Source organism: Heteronotia binoei, chromosome 7 (assembly GCF_032191835.1).
Source record: "Heteronotia binoei isolate CCM8104 ecotype False Entrance Well chromosome 7, APGP_CSIRO_Hbin_v1, whole genome shotgun sequence".
NCBI classification, from domain to species: domain Eukaryota; kingdom Metazoa; phylum Chordata; class Lepidosauria; order Squamata; family Gekkonidae; genus Heteronotia; species Heteronotia binoei.
In genome coordinates this window covers 41048219-41070275 of record NC_083229.1, presented here as the reverse complement: position 1 = coordinate 41070275, position 22057 = coordinate 41048219, and the positions used below count along the sequence as shown (strand labels likewise).

At 44.7% G+C, this 22057-nt stretch overlaps 2 protein-coding genes across 5 annotated transcripts in view; one reads left to right on the top strand and one right to left on the bottom strand.

Moving 5' to 3' along the window:
• The window catches only part of INTS8 (integrator complex subunit 8), a 30406-nt gene extending 30193 nt beyond the window's left edge, over nucleotides 1-213 (top strand). The window contains exon 28 of the mRNA XM_060243478.1: nucleotides 2-213. Within this exon, the coding sequence (XP_060099461.1) occupies nucleotides 2-118 (117 nt within the window). The 3' untranslated portion in view covers nucleotides 119-213. The remainder of the gene's footprint in view (nucleotide 1) is intronic.
• CCNE2 (cyclin E2) lies at nucleotides 145-21655 on the bottom strand. 4 transcript variants are annotated; one of them, XM_060243481.1, is made up of 12 exons: nucleotides 21514-21655; nucleotides 18626-18663; nucleotides 18432-18534; nucleotides 17714-17767; nucleotides 16653-16804; nucleotides 15305-15440; nucleotides 13942-14088; nucleotides 10829-10924; nucleotides 9990-10124; nucleotides 5847-5958; nucleotides 3783-3937; nucleotides 145-1549 (listed from the first exon to the last, which is right to left on the bottom strand). In XM_060243481.1, exons 1-12 carry the CDS (start codon nucleotides 21577-21579, stop codon nucleotides 1448-1450), a joined length of 1296 nt encoding a protein of 431 aa, XP_060099464.1. In that variant the 5' UTR covers nucleotides 21580-21655; the 3' UTR covers nucleotides 145-1447. The 4 variants fall into 4 exon arrangements, with proteins under 4 accessions (XP_060099464.1, XP_060099466.1, XP_060099462.1 ...); XM_060243483.1 differs by having other exon boundaries at nucleotides 18432-18531; XM_060243479.1 differs by lacking the exon at nucleotides 21514-21655 and adding an exon at nucleotides 20988-21474.
• Nucleotides 21656-22057: the final 402 nt, after the last annotated feature.

Sequence of the window (22057 nt, the reverse complement as noted above, 5' to 3'; positions counted from 1 at the left end):
GATTAAAGCTATTGGCCAGACTGAGCTGAATGCCAGTAATCCAGAAGAAGTATTACAGCTTGCTGCTCAAAGGCGAAAAAAGAAATTTCTGCAAACAATGGCACAACTTTACTTCTAAAGACCTTTCATGCTGCTGAGAAGGTGTCAGTTTCATGACATTCCAACAGTTTATTACATGTGAGACTTTCATACAATACATATTTATAAACAATACAGTGTGGTATTTTCCTATTTTTTTAAAAAAACCCCAAATCCCTCCTTATTTTACAAGCTTGTACAGAAGTATGCAATCCTCCGTAATGCATTTCAAACAGATGCAAAATAGAATGCAGAATACACACTCCTAGGCACCATAGAACTCTGTCGTATTCAGAGTGTCCTACTAGGATGTCTGTAACATTAGTCATCTCCAGTACGTGTCCCGCCCCCTCCTGTTCTGTGGTAGCTTTGTTCTTGGACAGAAATATGTCAGCTCAGGAAAGAGGTAGGATGTTCCTGTTAGAGAGTTGGTCCCTCTAGAATAATTTTCAGATTGGTGTATGCCCTGTTGATGAATATTGCCTGCTTTCCCTTGCCAACAACCATGTTACATCTGAACCCAAATGATGGTTTGCTATCTTCCCTTCAGCCCAGGGTTCTAGATTTAATGCTTGATTGGCCCTAAGCCTTTTTACTGAGGGCAAGAGATACTTAATACCAAATCATGTCTCTTACAAGGAGCAATTTTTCCAGCTAACAACATATTGTTGCAGTCTGAGCTGCACAAGATAGAAGGAAATTCTATATAAATTACTGAATTTTAGTCACCTTAGCTTCTTTCCATCCTTAAACAGGCAGAATGCTGTTGTGGTAACAGTGTTGCATATAGCAATACAACTTTTAAGATGTATGTTTGCTGATGAAGACCATTCATTGGTTCAGCCATCATTTAAAATGTTTCAGCAACCCTGTTTAGATAACCATGGTGGTAGCTGAGGAAATCCTACAAGGCACTTGTCTTGCTGTGCTCCTCTTAAAGAGGGCCGGGAGGGAAAGGGCGGGAGCTAATACTGCATCAACTTATTTAATTGCAGACTTAGCTCTGGCTGTTTGGACTGCTCATAGCTTTTGGAACAGGTCAGAACATTTTATGCTAGGGTTAAACTGGGATTAAACAAATGGCTACATTATCCTGGCAGTTGGAATACAGTAGGTTAACCTTAGAGCCAAGCCATCTCCAAACTTTGCAATTAAGGCTGTTCTTACAGGTTAAAAAAAATCTGTTTATGAATAACTTCAAGAAATCCAGCTTTATCCCACAGCCTAGTGGGTTTTGGTGTAAACTTAGTAGCTTTAGGCCTTCTCCAATTAAGACTTCCTTCTGTCATATTTGGTATCTTCCCCAGCAGTTCAGTTTTTCTTTTCAGAGTCTTAAGATGTAGAGTTCATACAGATGCATTCTGGTAATTCACTTCTTTTCAGAGCTCTTTGGGGGAGTGATTATTCCTCCTGTAGACATGGGTGAAAATTGACCTGGAACTGCAACAGTTGCCTCGAAGTTAGCTTCTTCCTGTTCAATTAAATGAAGTAGTTTTTATTACTTTCACTGAAGCTAGTAGTAATATATCTGTAGTAACTGTCCTGTTAGCTTGTTTAGTAGCAGTTCACCAACACAGCAAAAAGGTGGTGCTCGTTATCTCTAGTCTGAGTGGAAGTTCCATATAGCTGTTCACCATCCTTGAGTTTCACATAAACCCTGTCTATGTGACAGGGTTTATGCATCACCCATACAGAACACCTTTTCCAATATATTCTCTGTGGATTTTTTTAAAAAAAGGGTTTGATTTTGTGCTCTAGATCTCACACTCCTCAGGTGTTCTTCCTGACACTTGGAAGGCTGAGGAGATAGGGTGATATCACCCCTTTGCCATTGCAGCTGCCTGCCCTGTTTCACTATTAGCCACAGCCTATTGTTGGAACTCTGTTAGGGACAGTGATGCTCTGTATTCTTGGTGCTTGGGAGGGACACTAATGTGAGGACTTCTAGTGTCCTAGCCCCACTGATGGACCTCCTGATGGCGCTTGAGTGTTGGACTGGATGGGCCATTGGCCTGATCCAACATGGCTTCTCTTATCTTCTTATGACTATCAGGGCACACAGCAGCAGAGATTCCCACGGTCAGGAAGAACTACTGTGGGGAAGGGAACATGTGGAAGATCTACTAAGAGTGCCTTCTGCTAGCCAGTCATAAGATCCAGGTGCCACCAAATCCTGAATGAAAAGGGTAGCAAAAGGTTTAAGTATAAGCTGTCTTTTGTTATTGCCCTTATGCACAGTAAATTGGAATGAGGGCTCAGACAGATGTGACACAGTTTCATAAACTGAGCTCTTGGTGTTTTGTGTCTGAAGCAGGTTCCCCTTTCAAATCACAACCAGTGCCGTTAAGCTCCCCCTCCCCTATTTCACCAACTGAAATGGTTGTAGGGAACTATTATTAGCCTTTCTCCCAAAAGCTGTTTCCGAAAGAATTGCATACCCCCACACCTTGGACCATGGTTCTGCTTTGTAATCAAGCCCCCATGTGTTCAATTTTTAGGGAAGTGGGGGGAGTTCTGTTCATTAATCCCCCTGCATCACATCTGTTTAAGACTGCAATTAGATGGTGGCCTCAGGAGGATGTGTTAATTAAAAAAACTACTGAGGATGTATCAAAGCAAAATAATGTAGTACTTCTAACCATTATCTGTGCCAGGCTGAGCCAAACCAACCCCTTTGTTTTCCTGCAAACAAGAACATGGATAACCAAAAAGGTAGCTTAACTGAGTTAGAGGAACTAGACACCATATAAATCTTTGCTCCCAGGAACTCAAATATTTTACATATTACTGTAGTAATGGAGAATTTTATGGTAACTCTCATTAGCATACAATTTAAAAAGCTAGCCAGTTTAAATTATAGAAGTGACAAGTGGGGGACTTGCAGGAAGGTATCTCATTTCCCTACTTTTCCTTCCCTTCCCCAAGAGCCCTCATGGCCTCTCTCACCTTTTCCTGCCAGCTTTCCAGCAGCCTGCCAATCCTTCCTCCTTTCACTTACTATTTAACTTTATTATTTATATCCTGCTTTTGGACCTCAAAGTGACTTTTCACATCTTTCCTCTCTCCACCAGTTAATCCTCACAACTCTGTGAAGGGAGGTTAGCTGAAGAGATTGCCAGAGGCCCCAAGGTCACCTGGCGGGCTCCCATTGCTGAGGAGAGAATTCATACCTAGTTGTCCCAGATCCTAGTCCTACACTCTAACCACACCAGCCTTTTCGTACCCCTGGCAGCCTCTCCCTAGGAAACAGCTGGCCAAGTGGTGCAGGAACTTGAAGGACACCTCAGTTTTCCTTGCATCATTCTCACAACACTTCCTCTTTCCTTCCATCTTATTTAATTTCTTGTGCTTCAAAGAACTCAGGAAGCACTACCCTTTGTATCTTCAGGTAGCACCAATCAGTCACAGCTGTCTCCATCATAGGACAACACCTGGCCTGGAACCTCCTGACATTTTATGATCAGTTTAACTACCATGGAAGCCATTTTGTAGCTGCTGTATCCCGCTATGGCTGCCATTTTATAGTGGCATCCATTTAACTTCTGAAAGTTCCTACTGGCACAATGAAGTTGGGGTTTGTTGATACACATTTAACTAGTTGTGTTTCCAAATAGATTAAAGCATAGCATCCTTTTGATATTCCTAAAGAAAAAAATTACTGTCACCACAGATGAAATTAGGACTAAGGCGAAAGGTAGTCTTACCAGCATATCCAAGTAGTTGGTGTGGGTTTGTATATTGTGTCTATTTTCTGCTGCAATTCTCTTAAAGTTCTTCAATTTTACTGGGGCTTTTTTTGATACCGTGACAAATGGTTTCATCCACTCTACACATTCTGAAATACTGTTCCAGTCTAGACCTAAGAACCAAAAACAAGTTGCATAATCAGTTCTGACATAAGGTCGCACAGTTACCCCCTACTACTACTACTATTAATTCAATTTACTGAATTGTCCCATTGTGCCCTAAGCCTACACAACCTTTACTCCGCTTTTCATCCATGAGCTGAGGGAGTGATACTCTGCTCCTCATATCCCCATTCCATCTTAACAAGGCTATCAGGTTAGAGTAAATGTGAGTGATTAGCGTAGTGCCACCTAGTGAGCCCCTATTACACTAAACTGGCAGCACATTTGATCACGCGGTTGCCTTTAGAGAGTAAATTTAAAGTAAGAGGACAATCCTATTTAAACAAAAGGTACTTAATGAACAGATGGTCTTGTTTTTAGATAATTATGGGGCTGGAACACGTTCCCTATGTGGAAAGGCTGAAGAGTTTGGGAATTTTCAGTCTAGAAAAGCGATGACTAAATGGGAGGACATGATAGAGGTTTATAAAATTGTGCAGTGTGGAGTTGACAAGGAGAACGATTTCTGTCTCTCCCGAAACAGAATTCAAGGGCATCTAATGAAGCTGATGGGCAGTAGATTCAGGACACAGAAAGAAGTTTCACAGCAAGTAATTATGTGGAATTCACTGTGAGAAGATATAGTGATGGCTGCAGGCACAGACAGCTTTAAAGGGGGAGATTCAGAGAGGGATAGGGCTATTAGTGGCTACTAGCCATGGTAACTAAAAGGAACCTCCATGTTCAGAGACAGTAAAACTCCGTGCCAGAAGAAGGTCTCAGTCTCTATGCCTTCTAGATTAACAAGTTGGCCACTGTGTGAGACAGGAAGTTAGACTGGATGGACCTCTGGTTTGATCAGCAGGGCTCTTCTCTATCTCAGTCTTTACAGCAGCCTTGCAAGGCCAATATTGTAGACAGGGCTTGGAGCTCAGACACAGCAGGTTACCTCAAGTCACTTGGTGATTGATTTCATGACAGAGGGAGAAGATCTGAATAACTTCCTGACTGACAGGTCAACCTTCGCCAATACACAAGCTGCTATTGTAACAAGTCAGTTTTACTGTTCTCTTGTACAGAAAGCCTAACTCATAGGGAACAGCTCACAGTCCTATCACTGCTATGTGATTTTTCAAGTTCAAGCCAGTGACCACAGCCCAGAGTAACAGGGCCAAGAGCTGTGCAACCACCACCTGAGGGTTCTGGTGAAATCTCTGCTTCCAGCAGAAAATATGCAAGATCTTTCAAATGCCACCTGCCTTTTCAAGACAAAGCATCAGTAGAACTGTATTTGCATTCCATTTATTTACATCCTGTTTTTCTCCCCAGTTTTGACTCCTAGCAGCTTAGAACAGCTTTCTCTCCCTTCCATTTTCTCACAACAAGCTTGAGAGTATATGGCAGGCCCAGTGAGCTTCAATGGTAGAAGTAAGTGGGGATTTGAATCCAGGTGTGTCAGGATTCTAGTCTGATGCACTATCCACTATACCACTTCTCCACTTGTAGGTCATAGACAAGAATTGTGGGTCCCACCAGCACAGCTCCCAGATCTTTCTTTGCAAGAACAGATGCCCCTTCCCAAAAAGGAAAGGCATTCCTAGTACTTTTAGCAGGAGGGAGATTGAAAGGGGAGGTTGGGAAGAGCTGACTCAGTGTAGGATTTTGTTGTTGGAATCCATTGGTCTCTAGTGTCTGGATGAAGACAAGGTGGGGGTGGAAGAAATTTTTAAAATGAAGTAGGCTCACAGCCTAGGACACTGACATTTGTTGTAGTTCACAAGAATAGGAGTACATGCAATTGGAAGTCAGAAGCTGTATTCTCTTATAAAGTATTTCTACAACCTAACCTTAGCTACAGACTTCAGTGTACCTTGTATCCAAATACACAAGTAGAGACACAAGAATGTTATTTTATCATACCTGATACTTTCTTAACTACGTCTACTGAGGTATAATGGCAAGTTGCAGCAGCCGCCAATGTTCTGTACTGGAAATCCAGAGAATTGATGTCTAAAATACAGAGATCTAAGAGCTGTAAAAGAAGCCACACATGTTGTTAGAACAATTCCTGTTATAACCAGTCTGAAGTGGTGTAGTGCTATATGAGAGAACCATCTAACTATATGGAATATTTTCATTTCAGCTAATTACCATGTTACTGCCCTAGTCAAGTGCAAATGGTACACTTCTCTTGCTAAGACTCCAGAAACAACAATGGTCTGTTTTGCTTATAGACCAGATTCTATCAGCTTCCTAAGTCTGTCCCACATATTAAGGTCATGGTTGTAGCAATACAACCATTTCCACAATATTTATTTATTTATTTTTCACATTTATATCCTGCCCTCCCCTCCGAAGCAGGCTCAGGACAGCTAACAACATCATAATGTCAACAATAAAGCAATCACAATCACAAATTAAAGTTAAAATAGGTTACAATTTAAAATTATTAGTACAGTTTTAAAACAACAGTTTGGTGCTGACATCATGCCATTCTTCAGCGGTGTTGGGCATCTACACACTTCGGTTGAAGGCCATTCGAAATAATGTTGTTTTGCAGGCCTTGCAGAACTGGACAAGGTCCCGCAAGACTCTTACGTCATCTGGAAGTTGGTTCCACCAGTGGGGGCCATAATAGAGAAGGCTCTTTCTCTAGTAGCCTTCAATCTCGCCTCCCTCGACCCGGGGATTACTAATAGGTTGTGCGATCCAGATCTCAGTACCCTCTGGGGAATATATGGGGAGAAATGGTCCCTAAGGTAGGCAGGTCCTCAGCCATATTATTTTGAACTTTCGAGCCTATTTATTTATGGATAGGATTCATATTCTACCCATCCCACCAGGACAGGTTAACCACAAAGAATTTTTATCCGTCATCTATATTTTAAGTTGATTAAGCTGAAAGCTATTTATGACTAAATAGTGGAGCTGTAAATCACACAATTCAATATTGCACAGTAGATACAAGATTTGGGTAGAAGGGTCTTCTAGACAGTTAAAACAGAATGGGCCAATAGCTTGTTTTCATCTTGTGCTAGAAGAAGTGGTACTACTTTTATTATTTATATTTTAGATTTGTGAATCACCCATTCCGAAATACATGGGGCTGTGGGCAATATACAACTAATTAAATACATCAACATTATAATCTCAAATGGCATTCTTAATTTAAACCAAGTTTGGTGTAGTGGTTAAGTGTGTGGATTCTTATCTGGGAGAACCAGGTTTGATTCCCCGCTCCTCCACTTGCACCTGCTGGAATGGCCGTGGGTCAGCCATAGCTCTGGCAGAGGTTGTCCTTGAAGCAGCGGCTGCTATGAGAGCCCTCTCAGCCCCACCCACCTCACAGGGTGTCTGTTGTGGGGGGAGAAGATATGAGATTGTAAGCCGCTGAGTCTCTGATTCAGAGCGAAGGGTGAGGTATAAATCTGCAATTCTTCTTCTTAAACTTAAACCCACTCTGGACTGTGCTGCCGTCTCATGGGCAGGATAAATAGGAGGCTAAAGCGAGAAGATGGCTGAAGAGGGTGCGAGCCATGATAGAACTTCCCACTTCTCAAGGTTATACTGTATCACTCCTGAAGGAAAGAATGAGTTCTAGGATTTAAGGATGAGGTAATCTTCCCACCCATTTAAAAACAAAAAAGCCAGCATGAATCAGGAAAATGATGTTTCAGAATGCTTCAGCCTATAGAATTCAGAAGGAACCATGACAGAAGGCTGTTCTGAAATGTGATGGAAGGGTCAGACGAGCATCTGGGAGATCCAGTTTCAAATTCTCAGCTTGTAATGGAAGCCCAATGGATGACCTTGAGCTAGTTGCACTCTTTTATAGAACTGGTTTTATGAGTTTGAAGTTACAGCAATATGTCAATTGCCAGTTTTAAAGAAATCCTGAAAAAGCCCTTCAGTGGTGTGAGAAGGGACTGAGACAAGGGGATTAAGCGTGAGACTGCCATGAGCTGTTGAAAATGCCTTAATATGAAAGCTACATAAAGTGTCATTGTCATGTGGAAGAAATCAAAAAAATACTCTATGCACATTTCATACCAAGCACAATACATGTTATGCAAATTCTCATAGAATGTATAAATCATTCTCTGGTACAAATACTGTATTTCATTACAGAGAATACAGCAAAGGTAGTACCAGGGAGGGACAGTGGCTCAGTGGTAGAGCATCTGCTTGGGAAGCAGAAGGTCCCAGGTTCAATCCCTGGCATCTCCAAAAAAGGGTCCAGGCAAATAGGTGTGAAAAACCTCAGCTTGAGACCCTGGAGAGCCACTGCCAGTCTGAGAAGACAATACTGACTTTGATGGACCAAGGGTCTGATTCAGTATAAGGCAGCTTCATATGTTCACTATAGATCCAAGGCTCTTATCTGGCCCATGAGCAACTGGTGTGAGGGAGGGAAAATGAGGCTGCTGGAGGAGTTACAACAATTGCAGCTTCAGCAAGCCAGAACAACCTCGTCTGCAACAGTCAAGCAGAACCCCTTTGCTTCAGTGGCAGCTTCACTAGTAAGCTGGGAGCCACCACAACCACCTTTGTGCTGGCTCAAGAGTTTCAAGGGAGATCACATGCTTCTCCTCTGGGCCTGCAGATCCAGAAATGCTGTCCTGAATGTTGGGGGAGGGGTGGGGTTGCAGATGATCATCTGCTGGGTCCTGCTGCTGCCATATTCACACTTCTCAGTGCAATAGCTGTGCTTTGGCCCATGGGGTGTGTGTTTTCACCAGTTTCTTCCAGGGGCCTAGTCCTACCACTGAGCACAAGTCTTGGTAGCCAGGCCTGCCTCCCACATGGACCATCCTGTGGCTTCCAGGTGCAATCAGCTGTTGCCACCTTGTGTGCACAGTGCCCACTCCCTGCCGCATGGAAGTGGCATGGCTTGCTGATGATCTCTGGCCTGAACCCCCAGCATCCCCTCACCATGGGTCGCCTGGGCTTGAGATGGTCACTGCCACAAAGGCATCTCTGGATTATTGTGCTTGACTTTGCCTGGGTCTTGCTGTGTACATGGCCTCAGACCTGGGCCATCGCACTCTTGCTTCCACAGACTGGGAGCCACTTGTCTTCTGAGTTCCCTTCGATGGTGGCTCAGAGGAAGGAGGAGCTTGCAACACCCAGCCACTTTGCATTTTCACTTTGAGGCCACAGCATTGGTGGCAGGAGCAGGCTGGGGAAAGGGTCTGCCCCTCCCTGCTCCAGACAAAACAAGAAGAAGACTATAAATTTATACCCTGCCCTTCTCTCTGAATCAGAGACTCAGAGTGGCTTACAATCTCCTATATCTTCTCCTCCCACAACAGACACCCTGTGAAGTAGGTGGGGCTGAGAGGGCTCTCACAGCAGCTGCCCTTTCAAGGACAGCTCCTGTGATAGCTATGGCTAACTCAAGGCCATTCCAGCAGCTGTAAGTGGAGGAGTGGGGAATCAAACCCAGTTCTCCCAGATAAGAGTCCGCACACTTAACCACTATACCAAACTGGCTCTCCACAAGAGCATCTGCCCAGTGCTGCACCACTGGCCATGCCAGTTATCCTCTGCACCCAGCCCTTGGGGCCTTGCAGTGAGGACACACCAACTGGGAGCTTACCAGCTGCTGTCCTTTATAAAAGTTGTATCTCCATTACCTGGCATTACATTTTATGGTACACATGGCCCAACATAAGAAAGTTACATTTGTGAGATCATGCCTTTGTAACAGAGGGGCAAACACCTCTGCTCTAGACCATGCAATAAATATGGAGGAAGAGCTGAAAGCAACTGTCAGCCTAATCCTGCGCAGAGATACTCCCATTTTAAGCCAACTGATTTCATTGGGAGTAACTCTACATAGGATTACACTCTGTATAATGAGGAGCATAGGGCATTTCCAGCACATGGTTTCTTCCTCTGCATCCAAAACCAGCCTCCTCATGGTACTCAGACTGACAAGCAGTACATGATGTCTTCCTCCCACAAGCCATCCAGTGCCAAGCAACAGGGGCATCTGTGCTAGAAATGTATTGCTCACTTAACAGCTGTTACAAACTACACATACACTGAAGGGGCACTCACCTGTGCTATTTGAATAAACATTTCCTGAGAATACTGAGGTAGCAGCACCTTTGGGATATCTTCCAGAGCATCCACTTGGAGATAAAGCTTGAGCCAAGAGACTATCGTTACTGGGCTGAGCTCCCACTTTAGAGCCTGTGTTTCATGGAGATAGAAGTGAAATGCTTTAGCCCTCCCCAGTGTGCAGTTTGACAAGATTCAACAGTTTACTGTATCTTAGGTGATAGTGAAGCTACATGAGACTTATTAAATTGTTTGCTTGCTTTTATTGCATTGTCTTTTCATCAAAATGGGACTTAAGTGAAAGTTTGGGTACTTAATGAGATCCTAGATAGGACTTGGGGGCATGCATCACAAGCCTAGTTCACTCGAACAAATAAACTGCCATATTACCCACCATATACCTAGAAAAATAAGGCTAGAGCCTACACTAGCAAAAGCCACTGGTTATTTAACAAGTAACCTTTCTAAATCCTGAAGAATGAAAATTATCTTTCCTCAAATATTAAGTTTTAAATGATGCGCTCTTCATGAAAAATGCACCCTGTAACATGCTACTCAGGGCTGTAAACTTATTGTTCAGTAATATTTGCTCATGAACCAGTTAGAATTTTGAATATAGTTCTGTTCATTCCGCAACTTAGCAAACAACCATCTCTCTCTTTTATCCTACCCTGCTCCAAAGATCTTAGGAGTCCCATGGGATGGATAAGCTGGGAAAGACTAATTGGCCTAAACACTTCTAGGCAGATTCATGGCTGATGAAGGATTGGAACTTTTATCTCCCTGGTCCAGCACTAACTGCTACACCATGCTGTCCCAATGATCAGTATTGTTACCTTTAGTATAATGAGCTCCATCCTTATAATGTCTTCTTCACTGCAAGCACCATCAGTAACATATGCAAATTCTTGTAGTTTGGGAGCATATATTTCCTTATTTAAGAAAAGAAGAGAGAATGGTAGGACAAATATAAATACAGTTGTTTATAACATTGCTCAGAGTGCTTTACAACTCTGGTTAGCAGATCACTTCTTTAGTTTTACAGAATACACATGGATTTGGTTTAGATGCATAAACACACTGATGGGTTAGTGACTCAGTAGCAATCACATGGAGAAGCTGTACTGCATGAGCCTGGGTCTGCTCATAGGGTGGGCAAGGTGTTATAAATACATGTACTAATGGCAGGGTGTTCACCCATGGAGGGGATCTAATTCACACAACTGCACCTCTACACAATCTGAGATATGTCACAAGACCACAGCAGCTGTGTCCACTCTCATAAATAGTGAAAAGGGCTAAAAGTTTCTGAACTGGACCACTGTTCTTTGCAAGGTTGTCTTGAGCGAGAAGAACCAGAAACTGAATATGAAAGAAGCACTGCTAGAGTCAGGTCTGTTATAATATCCAGAGGCCACACCGGCCCTACAGAACTATAGAGGTTCAAGTCACTTGCTCTGCCACCTGATTACATGAAGCACATAAAGCTTATTTTATTTCTTTCCAAAAAAGAAAAATGAAGAAATGTACAACAGCCATCCAACACCACATCCTGCAAATAGGAAAATAATGCTGCTACACAAAAGTCTCAAAAGTCATGACGACAAGACTATGCAAAGCAATTAAGCATACAGCATTTTTTTTTTGCTTTGCAGATGGGCCTCCCAGCCATATACTACACTACAATCTGGAGAAATTTAAGCAAGCAGTCAAGTTTCTATTCATATTCCCTTCTGATCTTAAATTCCCAGGTCTAAAAGTCAACTGCCAGGTAACTGTTCAAGGACAAGGAAGCATGCAGATTGATTACCCAACACTGAAACTAGATCCAGATAAAGTGGCTAAAGAAGTTTGCAGTATTCATATTTGTGGGCCAGTGGTTCTCATAGCTCTTGCCACCGTACTGTCAGTTTACATTTGATGGGTATAAACATCTAAATATTTGCAAGAACAAACTAAGCTCCCCAGAACCATTTTTAATGTTTCACCTGTGCCAGTTAGAGTCACTGTCAGTCGTTTAAATTAAAGTTGTTATCTACTGGTTTAAATGTTCGCTTTCTTAGCTGCTTCACCAAGGAAGGCTTTAGTTGTCTTGGACAGCTCTAAAAAGGAAGTAATCTAGATGTATAATCAAAGAAATGTTTGACTTACCTCAGTGTTTCCCATTTGCAGGGTCGTGACCTAGTGCCGGGCCACGGAAGCCTTACTACCGGGTCACAAGAAAAGCCAAAACTAGCCCCGCCCCCAGCAAAGCTAGCCCTGCTTTGTGTTGTGCAAAGAGGAGCTGGGCTGCCTCTCCTTCCTTCTCCCCTGCTCCCAGTGTTTGGGAGAAAAGCTGGCATCCACTGGTACTTTAGACCCATTAAGTGTTCTTCATAGTATGAGCTTTCATGTGCCTTGCAGTATGTTCTTTTGGGGAGATTTCCCTAGGAGGCCTGGGCAGCAAAGAAGGGTGTGTGTGTGTTTTTCAGCCAGGAGGGGCGGGGAGTGGGCATTCCAATAGCTATTTTTTTTACCAAATGACCCCTGGGCAGAATTTTTGCTGGCTGGAGTCATCTGATGGTGAGGAAGGCTTTTTTTTTTCTTTGCCCCTCCCTTCTTTCTTTCTTTCCCTGCAAGTGATGCTCTGTCTGTATTCTTGGTGCTGGGAGGGGGGGAAGCAACAGTGAGAGGGCTTCTAGTGCCCTGGCCCCACTGGTGGACATTCTGGTGCTTTTTGAGCATTGTATGGGGGAATTTTGGACTGGATAGTCCACTGACCTGATCCAACACGGCTCCTCTTATGTTTATGTTCTTTCTTTCCATGTATTTCTTTTCCTTTCCTTCCATTTCATTCTTTCCCTTTCTCTGTCTTTCTTTCCTTCCATTTTTACTGGATGAAACTTTTCGGTTCATCATACTTTTGTTGCAGACATAGGAGCTCTGTCAATGAAATGTTGGCACCCCCAGTTGTAAGCCTTCTATGAGATTTCTGTGTGAGTGAGTGAGAGTAAGAGGTGTGGGGCAGAAAGAGTTTATTGGAGATTACTGCGGTATATCTCAACAGCACTGGAAGAGATGGTACTATGAACTTGGCACCATTTTACTGGTCCTGCTTTTAACAGCTTTCTGATACCAAAATTAAACTCCTCCTGTAGATATTAAAAAGGATGAAAGTAGTTCACTGGCTAAGTATCTGCACAACAGGTTGCTTTTAAAGGCATGGGAAACACAGCCAGTAAAAAGCTGCAAGCCCCTCATAAATATCCTTTTTGGGATAACTGCAGAAAAGATTGTATGAACTTAATATAACTTGAAATTAATTCATTAATTGCAGCACAATTCTCTGCTACCTTTCACAGCAATTTTCCAGTGTTTCAACCAAAGAAAAATAGCTGTCAAAAGATTTTCTTGCAACCAAGCAAGCTTGGTTGTAGCTTGAGGCAGGGTTCCAGTAGTAGCAACTGAAGGAAGGGCCTATATTTTGAGGTAGAGCAGCTGCCAGGGCCCAGTTTGGTGTTGGCATTCCTGATGGCAATGGCAACAGCACTCCCAACTGCATACACTGGCCAGTGCTTTTGAGGAAGGGTTGTGTAGGTGGTGCAGGCAACTGAACATGGGCATTAGGAGTGCTTGCAAGCTGGAGAAGAATACACAAACAGATAGGTGCATGCAGGTATGGGAGTGAAAAGAGAGGACCACCCACTTTCCACCCCATTTTGGCTCAGCATGAGTTTCAGAGAGATTTTTCTGAAAATTAATTTACTTCCGAAGTAGAGGCAGGTTTGGGGGGAAAGGTGGAGTTTTGGTTCAATGTGCCCCAGAAGTTACATCACTTGGTCCTTGACACCACAGGAAATGACATAATTCCTGTCTCCCGGCTCCACCCCCAAATTTGAGTGGGCCATGAAGGAGAAGTGTAAAAATAACCGGGTCACGGGAAAGAAAAGTTTGGGAAACTCTGACTTACCTCAAGCTTAGAAGCAATAAACAGAGTTGTAATTCCTATGAGCTGAAGCATGGTTTTGTTTATATTTTTTTGAGTCAGCATGAATCGATCAAAAAAGTCTTGTGCTAAATAGAAAGTTTCTCTATGAAGCGTGTACACTTCGCATACCTGTAAGAGAATGAATCTCATGGTCATGATCAGCCACACTATAGAACAGTCAAAAACCTGAGCAGAATACTGCTTTTCAAGCAATTCTTAAATTGAAGCAAGAGCTACACTGATCCAATGAGCAGAGATATAACTGAATCTAGTCTCTCCTAAGCATAACTGCTGAAATGGTTATGTTATAGTATCATAGATATTGGGAGGGAATATTACTGTCGCAAGTGTATCTTTCTTTAAAATCTCTCTTTAAAACACAAGTTCTTAATTTCCCTGTAAAGTCACTAACATTAAAAGAATATTTAATACTCTCCCTTAAGTTTAATGCTGCATCCAAGGTGCAGGTAGAGAATAAAAGTCTAGAAAACGGTGGCCAAACTGTAGCTTGGGAGCCACATGTGTGGCTCTTTCACACATATTGCGTGGCTCTAAAAGCCCCCACTGCCCGTTGGCCAGCCTGGAGAAGGCATTTGTCTCTTTAAATCACTTCTCCATCGAGCCAGTTGGCTGCTTGGAGAATGCATTTAATGTTAAAGTTGCTTTCTTTCCACTCTCCCCCACCTACCTGCCTTCCTTCCTTGCAGCTCTCAAACATCTGACATTCATGTCTTTCAGCTCTCAAACATCTGATATATATTCTATGTGGCTCTTAAGTAAGTTTGGCCACCCCCGGTCTAGAAGTAAAGAACAGCTAGATTTGAGTCCAGCAGTACCTAAGAGACCAACAAGAGTTTCAGGGTGTAAGCTTTCGAGAGTCAAAGCTCCCTTCATCAGAGGCAGCAGAGCAGAAATTGAGTCCTTGTATCCTAGTCATTTCTACTTGCTGTGTCTGATGAAGAGAACTCTGACTCTCGAACGTTTATACCCTGAAACTCTAGACTGGACGCAAATTTAATTCTTCTGCTGCCGACCAATCTTACTACTCTCTGAAACTAGAACAGAAGAAGAAACCACTGATTTTTGGTCCAGTGCTCCAGAATATTGTCTTACATGAAGTTGCCTTCTAGAGTCACATGATTAGACTATCAAGGTCAGCACTGTCTACTCTGACTGGCAGCAGCTCTCCAAGGTCTTTGGTTGAAGACTACGACACCTACTACTACCTGATACTTTTAACTGAAGATGCCAGTGATTGAGCCTTCTATATGCAAAGCAGATGCTCTACTTCTAAGCCAGGTCTCTCTCCAAAATACAAATTTCATATTCCCTATATTGCACTCACCTCTAGAAGCCAGTCTAATAGAATTGATCGCATGTGTGGCTGTAGGTTTGAGTGTAGAGATGTGAAATGTTTGCAGTGAATATATTTGTTTTCTTTCTTTAAAATGTTGAGCCAGACATCTTTAGAACTTCCCCAGCTAGAAAGCAAGACATACAAAAATTAAGTTTTGTCTTAGCAAAAAAAGAAGCAGATAGTTTTGTCTCAGGACAACATAACATGTACTGTATTGGAAGAAAATCAAGGGTGACAGATTCAGAAGCCAGACACCTTCATTCAGAAACTAGCCAAGTGGATAGGTCAGATCAAAACTTGTGAACATGAACACTACAGAAAATTTAAAAGATCTTTATTGGACTCATCTACCAAATTTTGTTGAACAAGAAAATGAGACAGCAAGGAACAATTAGAGAACAATCCTATGGTCAGTGCCCAAGCAATTAGAGAGCTAAATAGCACAGAAACTATTTAATAGAGAGTATGCACTTTTAAAAGTAATAATTCCAAGCGCAGGAGTTCAATGCCTTCATACAAGCACTTTGACCACTGCTGTAGGAGAAAAAACAACCAAACTGATATTTGTCCAAGGAGCTCAAAGTTAAAGGGGAGCCTCATTCTCTTCCTCAATTTATCCTCCCATTAAGCAGGTGAGGCTAAGAGATGTCTTAGTCTCACCTGCTTAATGGCTTCCAATGTGCTTCATAACAGTGGGATTTGAACCCTGGTCTCACCAAGTCCCAGCTAGACATCATATATTCTATTCCATTCAGCTTGCTTATTTTACAGTGAAGCAGTAAAAAAGACAGACTGCACTGGTCAGTTTCATACCAACAGTCAGTCACAAAACTTGCAAAAAATCATGCCACAGGGGGAGAGGGAGAAGGACACACAAGGAACTGGATGCAACATGTTCTGTGTGCAAACAAGAAGTGTTCCTATATCTCACTACTTTCTTCCGGTTCAAGCTACACAGCAAAAATGACTGGCAAATTGCGGGCATGATCTTTTAATACTTATCCACTAACGGGAGATCTTATTAGCCCACCATAGACAGTGTTTCTTCCATTGGTTGGCATCATACAAAGTTAAATTACTTAAAATCTCTTAACTGAATTCAAACTATAGTTTTTATAATCACCCTTAAAATATTCAGGCCAAGTACTTTAAACTAGATCCTCATATTGTTTATTGTGCTAGACCTTTGCACTCAGCACAAGAACTGAATCAAAGATTCTTTTCCCCCCTACTACTAGGTTTAAATAATTCAAGGGAGTGGATTTTAGAGCTCTGTTCTCTGACCCAATAAATCAAAGTATAATCAAATTTGCAACTGCTTTTATTGCCAACTTACCTAAGTTCAGGTAAAGGTGATGGATTTATGAAGAGGTTTCTGAATCTGTATTTTTTGAATCTGGAAAAGTCAGTAGTTGGTGTTTCTTTGTGAGGAGTTTCTATTATTATGCAGGGGGAGATGCCTCCAGATATCATAGGCGGCCAACAGCTCTGTAATAAAATATTCAGTGCCAGTTTAAGCAAAAAAAATCAAACATAGAATGCTATCCCAGCCCTGGGAAGCAGTTTCTAATGTCCATTTATCAGATGATGGACTATGAGTCTTGCAGCAAGAAACTCCTGTTTAATCAAAACATTTACAACTTCATTATTATATTATACATTTTGGGAATTATTTTTTTGACAGAATATGCTTTTTAATCTATGATGCAAGTGCAACTGTAAAGTACAGAAGGCAAAGCAGCCAATAGCTATACATTTATTTATTTGTCTGAGCTAACTACACAAGCTACATGTATTTTCCCGGGGCAGGTTAAACTTTACATGCTCCCAATGCAAATGCAACTTCTCGCTCTGAACCCTAAAAGTAAAAAGGAAACCACTGAAAAATATCTATACTGAACTAGAGCTAAGCCAAAATGTTCCCCCAAACTTTGTTAGAAGCTGGATCCTGCTGACAAGTTGGCAATTTCCTAGGGAATGCTGTCAAACTAGTCAATTAACCTACCAACTGGGGCTGTTATGCTTAGCACCATTTTTTGCTCTCAGAGTTATGGCGAGAAGCATTTTCCCTATGCCAGTTACATCACCATCATGTTTAGCCATGTGAGAATGGCCAAAAGCAAGTCACAGCAGTGGCAATGTCTCCCTGCCCTCACTGAGGTGAGGTGTTGCACAAAAAGATACTGAGCAGCACCAAGGAGTTTAGTGGCAGACCAGAAAGAGGCAAGAGAGGAGTTTTAAAAAATGAATGGGATGGTGCTTGCATAAAAGCCCCACATGCATCAGGAGAATTCATGTAGAACATTTGACCCAGCCCTAATTTAAAGTTGTTACACATGTCAAGACAGTAGGCAGGCTGACCCAGTTTCAAAATAGTTTTGGGGAGAACTATACTACCTGAATTTCATACTGATGTCTTGTGTTGATGTTTTCTTCTTGTCGCTTGGTATCCTTTGAAAGCAAAACCAAATACATACTAAGAAATCTAGTCTGTGAAGATCTCTCCTCCTGACAGTACTATTCAGCATACCCTTAGTTCAACAAAACTTTATTAATTCCTGACAACATCTATGCAACAAAACATCGAAACTGTTGAAGAGTTGTAATATTTTATATATTTTTCTTTTTATAAAAAATGCAAGAAGAAAGCATCAAGTTCTTACAATCAATGTAACAATATCCTCAGGAGGTACATAGTTTGTGTATGTATTAGTATTTCTGTTGCTCATATGTCTACAGACTTCAGCCACCCTTGCAAGATGTAACTATGACATTTCTTTTACAGAATCAGCACTGAGATGGATAGCCCAGGTTAGTCCAATCTCATCAGATCTCAGATGCTAAGCAGAGTCAGACCTGGTTAGTCCTTGGGTGGGAGACCATCAAGGAAATACAGAGCTGCTACAGAGAGATAGCCCACTTCTGTCCATCTCCTGCCTTAAAAACCCTGTGACCTTGTCATAATTCAACAGCAAAAACAAATACAGAAGCAATGCTGATTGCAAAAGAAATAATTTAGGACTATCCAGTGAATCTGCAGGTTAGCTAGTACTGGCCCAGCAATTCCAACTTTCAATACCTGACTCAAGAGACCTCTTTGTTCACTCCTACCCACCTCTATTGCTTTTCTTTTCCTTGTCTGAAGACACTCTGGCACCTGCAGTTCTTGTGGAGATGTATCCTGGCAGGGCTGGTGCAATTTAGCTTGTAAACGACTGCTGTAGAAAGTGGAAGAAATGTGTTCCATCAAAATAGCATAAATGCATTGCAATACATACATTGTAGCTTGTGATAAAAGTGACAAGTTACCTGCGTCTTGACATCTTATTAAGACTCCAGATCGTTGCCTGCAACATGAAGAAGACCATATGTTTATTCCATGGATGCAGAAAATGCCGTTTCATACAAATGAAGCCCAGCGCCTCAACTACTGCTGCAACAGTACAGCTAAAGAACACACACATGACCTCATGGGGCATTATACAGGTAGAAATTTTGCATGAGACTGTATGACCAGGAACACAGACATATTCCATAGAATGAATAAGGCTCCTGTACCTTTTGACAAATATTGTGCTTGGACCATAAAGTCATCTGGCCAGCTGCTCACACTAATGTTTAAGGCCCTCAAAACAGAATGAAAGGGCTGGAATTGCCAGATTCCCAAGTTAGCCCCTCCTACTTCAGCTTTAGGGTTCATGATCACCCCTTCCCACATATTGGTCAATTTCAGAGTCTAGAGTTCCAGGGTTGCCTCTAGCATACTGCTTTACGTGGCCTTTTTGCTGCTTCTTAAAAGCTTTAATCCAAAGCCCACTGTATTTGCTTCTTCAGAAAATTGCGCCCGGAATGTGCAAATCTATATTAGCTCTGTGTTTTGTGTTAAATTAGAGTATTTCCTTATAGACAGCCTGTATGGCGAAGACTTAAGTGGTGCTGGTGTTTTGTACACAAACTCACCACACACATTATGAAAACTCCCCACACCAACACCATTGTTAACAGCAGAGAGGACCTGCATGTGCATAGAAAGCATTTTTTGCATGCAGTAATGTTTTATGCACACAAATCATGTATTTACAAGTTAAGTCAATATTTACTTTGCCCCAGAACACGACAGTATATTAGAAATAAGCACTGCGATTTCTATCTCTATGTAACACTAAAGCGGGAAAAAAAGGTTTTTCAGCCTCCTTCTTTTTCTGCCTTAGACATCCCGGGGGCTGCCATTTGCTCTGCCGCATCCCTTCCCGGCAGCCAAGCCTCCTAAGCGCGGCTCTCCGACCCCGCGCCAAATTTCCAGAGCCGGGAAGAAAAGGCGGCTGCAAGAGGAGGCTGGACTCCGGGCGGGCGTCTTCCCCGATTGACGCCACTCGCCACCCCAAGCTCCGGGAGAAGCTCCCGACGGCCCCAGAGGTTGGCACACGCCAGGCAACTAACTGCATGGCAAGAAGGCTGGCCAACAGACCGGCGGGAGATGGGGGGGGGGGGTGAGTGACCCCCCCCAGAACTCTTTCCCGCCTCCACACCCCCGAAACATTCAAGCCCTATCTCGGCACCCCAATATGCAGAAAGGGGGACCCTGGGAAAAGGATGCAGAGAAAAGCTCGAAACCTGAGCCGTCCTCCTGGCCTTAAAAGCCAGCTCCCCTCCAACCCCCCCCCCGTCCTCCTGACACCCTCCCAGACCCCCCCCCCCAAAAAAAAACGTGCCCGACCACCCACTTGTCCCTCCATCCTGCAAGAGACTCAAGGGGGGGGGCACTCTGCAGGTTGGATGGCTTCAGCCCCCCTTGCCACCCGGTCCTTTCCTCTCCCGCCTTCCAGGCACCCCATCTCCCCCCCCCTCCCCGACCCCTACATACATGTTATGGGGGTGGGGGGAAGGAAAGGGCTCGGGCCAGCCCGGGAAGCTGCCAGGCGGGCTCCCCACCCCTTTTCCCTCCTTGCACCGAAGGAGCGAGTCCGCCTCTCTCTCTCTCTCCCTCCAAAAAAAGTCTCAGCTCACCCACACAGAGCAAGGACAGGCGGGCCAGGCGCCTTCTTAGACACCCCCCGCCCCGTGAAGAAACAGGTTCGAAGGGGGGAAAGGAATCCCCCCACCCTCCTTCAGGACCCCCCAACCCCCACCTCCCCTGGCGCCCAAAGCTCCCCCCTTCCACGCACAGGGAGAAAAGAGGGATTGGGGGGGCGAGCCATAGAGCAGCAGCCCCCCGTCCTGGAGAAGAGACACCCCCTGCCCCAGCCTCGACACCCCCCGCACAAGCCCCCGGGAGGCTCCCCCGGGCTGGATGGGCGCGGGCCCCGCTTCTTTCGCCCTCCCCGCCCGATTCTCCCTCCAAAACCCGAGCTGGCGGGCATCCCGCCTTCTCTCTCGTCGCTTCCTTCTCCCGGGGAGCCCCAGCGGCGGAATCCGGCCCTCTCCCTCGCCGCATCTGGATCCCCCCACAGCCTCCTCCGTAGGGCGCCTCAGAACTTTGGGGGTCACCCCTACCCAGGCCACCCCATAGATCCCCCCCCTATATCCATAAACACACACCGATCTCCTCCTCCCGCCTTCTTCCACCCCGCTCCCCAGATACACCCAGAGCGAAAGGGCGCACAGCTGCAGCTCGGCGCCCCCCTGCAACCGGGCGCCCCCCAAGTCTCCCGCCCCCCTCAGCTTCTCTTACCGCCCAGACCTGGACTGATCTCAGCTGGCGCCGGCGCCAAGGCGCTATATAGGGCCGCGGCTGCGCATGCGTCAGCGTGGGTCGCAAGCTCATCCCTCCCGTCACCGTCTCTGCCTTCCCGGGCTGCAAATTCTCCCGCCCACTTTGGAACCCCAAAGCCTCACCCGCCCGGACCCCCGGCAGAAGGGACCCCGGGCCACACAGGCCGCGTGCCTGGCCCGCTCAGGCCCTGTCTCCTCGGGGCTCCTCCTGTCACTTCCGTGGAGGAAAGGCGGGGAGGGGAAGAATACAAAAGCCTCCACTTTCACAGCCGCCTTAAGGGAAGAGAGCGCTGGGGAGGCACCCCCAGAGGCGACTACACCCCGCGCTGCACTAGTCGCCAGCCACCTCCCGCCCCAGGAGTTGCCTATCTCTCCCTCACCCCACCCAATTGCTCAACAGCGTCGCTCGGCCCCGGCGCAGTCACGTCCTGCTTCCCTTTCAGCCCGCCAAATGCACTTCCCGAGCGCCATTGCTTGAGACTGACCAGCCCCGCAGCCCCGCGGTGCAGGGGAGGCGAGCGCTGCTCCCTGAAGCGGGGGTGGGAGGTCATCGTGCCGCCCCAAAGTCTAGAGAGAAGCCGTCTCCACAGGCAAGAAACGGCGCTCCTCCCAAACTCTTCGAGACAGAATGGCAGGGAATTCCTTCGGCTCCTGCACCCTAAAACACCCTCTAGACTTTCCGGTCTGCGGTTTCACTTCATGCAGCTGATGGAAGTGGAAGGATTATCCTACAAAGCTTGGCAGGCTTTCAGGGTGCCTTTTTTTGCAAACGAACCCGAGACTCCTTTTCTGCCTTTTACAGCTGCAGCCTGCCCCGTGTTAATACCCGCGAGGTTGATAAGCGTGCCAACTCCCTACTCCACCTCCAGAGTCCAGCGATCAGGCGCTGCAGGGCGAGCCAGCGCAGTTAGAAGGCTCCGTCAGCTTCTGCCCTTCACTTTCCAATTGCAAGAGGCTCGACAGACAGGTTGGCGTGCAGAGCTCCGCCTCTAGGCGGAGTCGGGGGCCGCCTCCTAGCCAATCAAGAGG

Coding starts and splice junctions, on each gene's coding strand:
- CCNE2 (XM_060243479.1), bottom strand. CDS start 21,080: ATGAGCTTGCGACCCACGCTGACGCATGCGCAGCCGCGGCCCTATATA. Junction 18,535..18,625: donor AATAAGATGTCAAGACGCAG/GTAACTTGTCAC, acceptor CACTTTCTACAG/CAGTCGTTTACAAGCTAAAT. Junction 17,768..18,431: donor GGAAAAGAAAAGCAATAGAG/GTGGGTAGGAGT, acceptor TTGCTTTCAAAG/GATACCAAGCGACAAGAAGA.